The sequence below is a fragment of the Geospiza fortis genome, unplaced genomic scaffold (assembly GCF_000277835.1).
Source record: "Geospiza fortis unplaced genomic scaffold, GeoFor_1.0 scaffold43, whole genome shotgun sequence".
In the NCBI taxonomy this organism is placed as follows: domain Eukaryota; kingdom Metazoa; phylum Chordata; class Aves; order Passeriformes; family Thraupidae; genus Geospiza; species Geospiza fortis.
The window spans coordinates 1326837-1330785 of NW_005054431.1; the positions used below are offsets into that span (position 1 = coordinate 1326837).

Genomic DNA, 3949 nt, shown 5'->3' on the forward strand with positions numbered 1-3949 from the left:
ACTATATACCAGCCTTCTGAGAACTTGGAGTCAATTCTCATCTCTCACCTCGTCCTGGGGACCCTCACAACACCACCACAACAATTAATAACTACATGTCCCTGCCATGGCAGGGGGTGGGATTTAAGGTTCCATCCAACCCAAAATAGTCTGGGATTCCGGGATTACCTTTTTTTGGATCCCGGATCCCATCCCTGAGAAATCCCCATGCAGACTCCAGGCCTTCCTTCACCTTCAAGGAAGGGTCAGGGGTGAAATTACCTCCAAAAATGTTTGTTTGTTTCAATGTTTGAGTTTCTTGCTTCCTGGTTTTGTGAACTTACATCCAAACTGAAGAACTGGAGAAAAAGAATGTGGTCTGTTACCAACTGAGAAAAAAAATGTGGTCCTCTCTACTTGTTTGTCTGGAAGATATTTGTTCCCATCTTCAACTGCCCATTCCATTTCTTGGAAAAATTAAAAAAAAAACAAGTTCTAGTAATTTTAAAGGAAAAGAAGAGCTATTGAAATATAGTGTGTTCCTACTCTTTGTGAAAGGGAGAACCCATTTTGCCACCAAAGCTGCAAGAGGTAGCATTATATCAGTGCAGGAGTAATATTTGAAGGTTTTTTGCTCCCCAAAAATTTTTTTTGCCTCCCCAAAAAACCCCACAAAAATCCCAGAGTGTGTCACAACCAAGCTGTGCAGCACCACGGGGCGCCAGGCACCCGAGATCAGATTATAGCAGGAGTTTCAGGATAAGTGGTGGGATTTTGGGTGGATTTGTCTGCTTGGCCAACCGAGACATTTAATTTTAGAAGCGCTTATCTGGCAGCTCTCTCCAAAGCTGCCCCGAGGGCTGTGCCCACGAGGGGAGATCTGAAAAAAGGAAGGAGACTCAGCCTCTCTGTGGGTCCCAGAAAACCAGAATAATTTGGGTTGGACACTAATGGTCATCTTGTCCCAAGCCCCTGTGCCTCCAGGGACACACCTTGAGGCCCCCTGTGCCTGCACACCTCTCGCTCATCAGCCTGAATATTGACTTTATTCTTGTTTGTTGTCTCAAATCAGACATGTGCTTTTAACTGTTATTTATTTCAGTTAGTAAAGTGTTCTTATCTGAACCCATTTTTGGTCCAATTCCCTTCCTTCTTCCCTTCCAGGAAAGAGGGAGAGGCTGTGTGTGGTGTTTAGCTGCAATCTAGGGTTAAATCATGACATATTGGATTAAAACAAACAAACAAACAAAAACCAAAAAAAAACCCAAAACAAACAAAATCCCACCAAAAAAAAAAAACCCAAGAACAAACCAGTACTTTTGAAGAATGTGGTGAAACAAATTTTGTCTTAACAGAAGTGTCCCAAAGTTCTGGTATAGTTCAAAAGGAAAGAGCAAACCCACAGTAGCTCCATGGCAAACCATCTCTTTCCCAGATCTTGACTTTTTAATGAATATTTGTCCAATAAATACCAGTTTGTCATGGTATATTAATATGTTATTTATGTTCACCAATTGTCTTCCTAGTCAGCTTTTAAGTATTCCTAACTTCGTAAAGCAAAGCTGCAGCATTTTCACAAAGACAAAATGGTTTTGAAATTACCAAACTACAACTGCATTCCAACACCTGGAACTGCATCTTCAAGAGCTGTCTTTTATAACAGTAATGTTTTCTCCTCCAAGTGTTGATGGGGTTTATGGAATGGTTTGGGATTGCTTGGGGTTTTTTTTGGTTTTTTTTGCAGGGGGAGGTTGGACTTTTACAATATTTAGAAATTTTTTTTGTTAGATATTATGTAAAGATTGAATGTAAAACCAGCCCTACGTAGACACAAATACGTAAATACAAAATATGTATTTTCCACTTAAGCCACGAGCACAGGCTGTGTTAAAAATGATGTGTTTATATCTAATTACTGCCTCTTCAGAGTCATTCCCAAAAGGGGAAGGGAACGTTCACGATTTGGATGGATGCAGCTTGGCAGCTTTTCAGAAAACAAGCTTGTTTCTGTTACAGGACTTCACTCTGTGCAGATCTGCCTGGGGACAGGGCAGAAATTAAAAAAATCACAACGCCTCTGGATCCCTGGCAGTGCCCAAGGCCAGGTAGGATGGGGCTTGGAGCAGCCTGGGACAGTGGAAGGTGTCCCAGCCATGGCAGGGCTTGTGGAAACCCAGAGCACACAGGGAATATTTTCTTTTATTTATATATAATTATATCTCTGTCAGCTCTGGGGTGCCCCCAGGGCAGCACTGACTCTGACCCTCATCCATGGAGAAAGTTTCCCAGACTTCAAGACAGACTGGGACCCACAGAAGTGGGAAATAGATTATAGAGAGCAGTGCAGGTGTGTCACTGGGTGAGAAATTGAGGTTTTGGGGTTTTTAGTCTGTTTAGTGGATGGCAGCAAGATGGAGGGCACAGGGTGTCATCCTGGGTTTCTCCTTCATGCTTCTTCTTCCTTCTTCTCCGTGGGTTTGGGTGGCATTTTGTAATTGGGCAGAAAAGTCTGCATTGGGGGCTCTGTGGGATCAGTTATTGGGTTAAAAATTAAAATAATCTGGGTGTCAGCTCTTAATTGGATAGTTTAGTCTTAAAAGCCCTTGGAACAAGACATTGTTGGCCATTTTGTGCCTCCAAATGAAAAGCTGCCCAACTCACAGCAGTGAGACTGTTTTACTGATTAGAAATAATAAACACCTGAGTGTGAACATGAACTCCCACCTCAATGCCTTCAATCCAGACCCAGAGAAACCAGCAACTGGTACCCCCCCAAGGGCTGGCACTGGATGGGATTTAGGGTCCCTCCCAACGCACATCACTCCAGGATTCCATGAAAAGCTGCAAGCAAGAACCACAGAGCCAGTGAGGCTGGAAAAGACCCATAAAACCAGGCAGCCCAACCATCTCCTGTGGGAATCTATAAAATTAGAGGGTTTTTGGGAAGCTGCAAAAGGCAGGCTTTAGAGGCAACAGAACTGGGATTGGACCTAAGCAGTAGTTATGAGATTGGTCAGCAGAAAAATTATGTAAAAAGTAGAAAAGTAAGGACAAATAGAACAATGGTCTGTGTATTAACACTTGTTTAGAATAAGTCATTAAGCCGTAGAAAAGTGTATTTAGTGAGACATTAGGAAGTTTTAAGCTTAATAATGAAGCTTTGTGTATTGTGCTTTAAGGCTTACAAGTAGGTACTGTATTTGAAATTAGTAAGTATTGTTTTTAAATAAGGTATGTGTGTTTATAGTAGTTGGACAGAACTACTGTCAGTATGTTTGTGCTTTGCTTTGTGCTCACAGAGACAGTGAGGTTGGAAAAGAGCCACAAAACCATCAGCCCAACCATCTCCCAGCACGGCCAAGGCCACCCCACCCGTGTGCCCAGCCCTGCTTTTGGGTCCCCCCAGGGATGGGGACCTGCTGGGGTACCTGTTCCCCATTCCCCAGGGTCTGGGGCTCAGGCTGGGCCCTCCCTGGGGTGGTTCTGTGTCAGGAAAGAGAGACACACTGGGTTTTTTCGGTCTTCAGGTTCTTGTTTATTATTATCTTATGTGGAGTTTTGCCTGCTGCCCACACCAGGCTCAGTGCGCTGGAAAAGGACCACAAAAATGGCCAACAATGTCTTGTTACAAGGTCTTTTAAAGCTAAGCTATCCAATTAAGAGCTGACACCTGGATTATTTTCCCTTTTAACCCAATGACTTGTCAGGACCCAGGACACACCTCTGGCTGTCCAGGACACCAGGACCCCTGCTAGGGGTCTCAGAGACCCTGTCACAGAGCCCAAGACACCTGTGGTTTTGATTATGACCCATGGAGCAAATTACCAACCTTAGATGAAGATCAGCAAGCCACAACAGTTTAGGTAGAATAATAGTGAAATTATCACGGGCTGGAAAAGAAGATTTTGGGTTTTTTGGTATGGGGGTTCAGGAGGCAAGATGGAGGAATCTGGGTGTGTCCAGCCTTTCT

At 43.6% G+C, this 3949-nt stretch overlaps 1 protein-coding gene across 1 annotated transcript in view; it reads left to right on the forward strand.

Moving 5' to 3' along the window:
* Positions 1-2691: 2691 nt before the first annotated feature.
* Positions 2692-3949, forward strand: part of RPS23 (ribosomal protein S23) — a 13529-nt gene continuing 12271 nt past the window's right edge. Inside the window, exon 1 of the mRNA XM_031061919.1 lies at positions 2692-2743. Within this exon, the coding sequence (XP_030917779.1) occupies positions 2692-2743 (52 nt within the window). The remainder of the gene's footprint in view (positions 2744-3949) is intronic.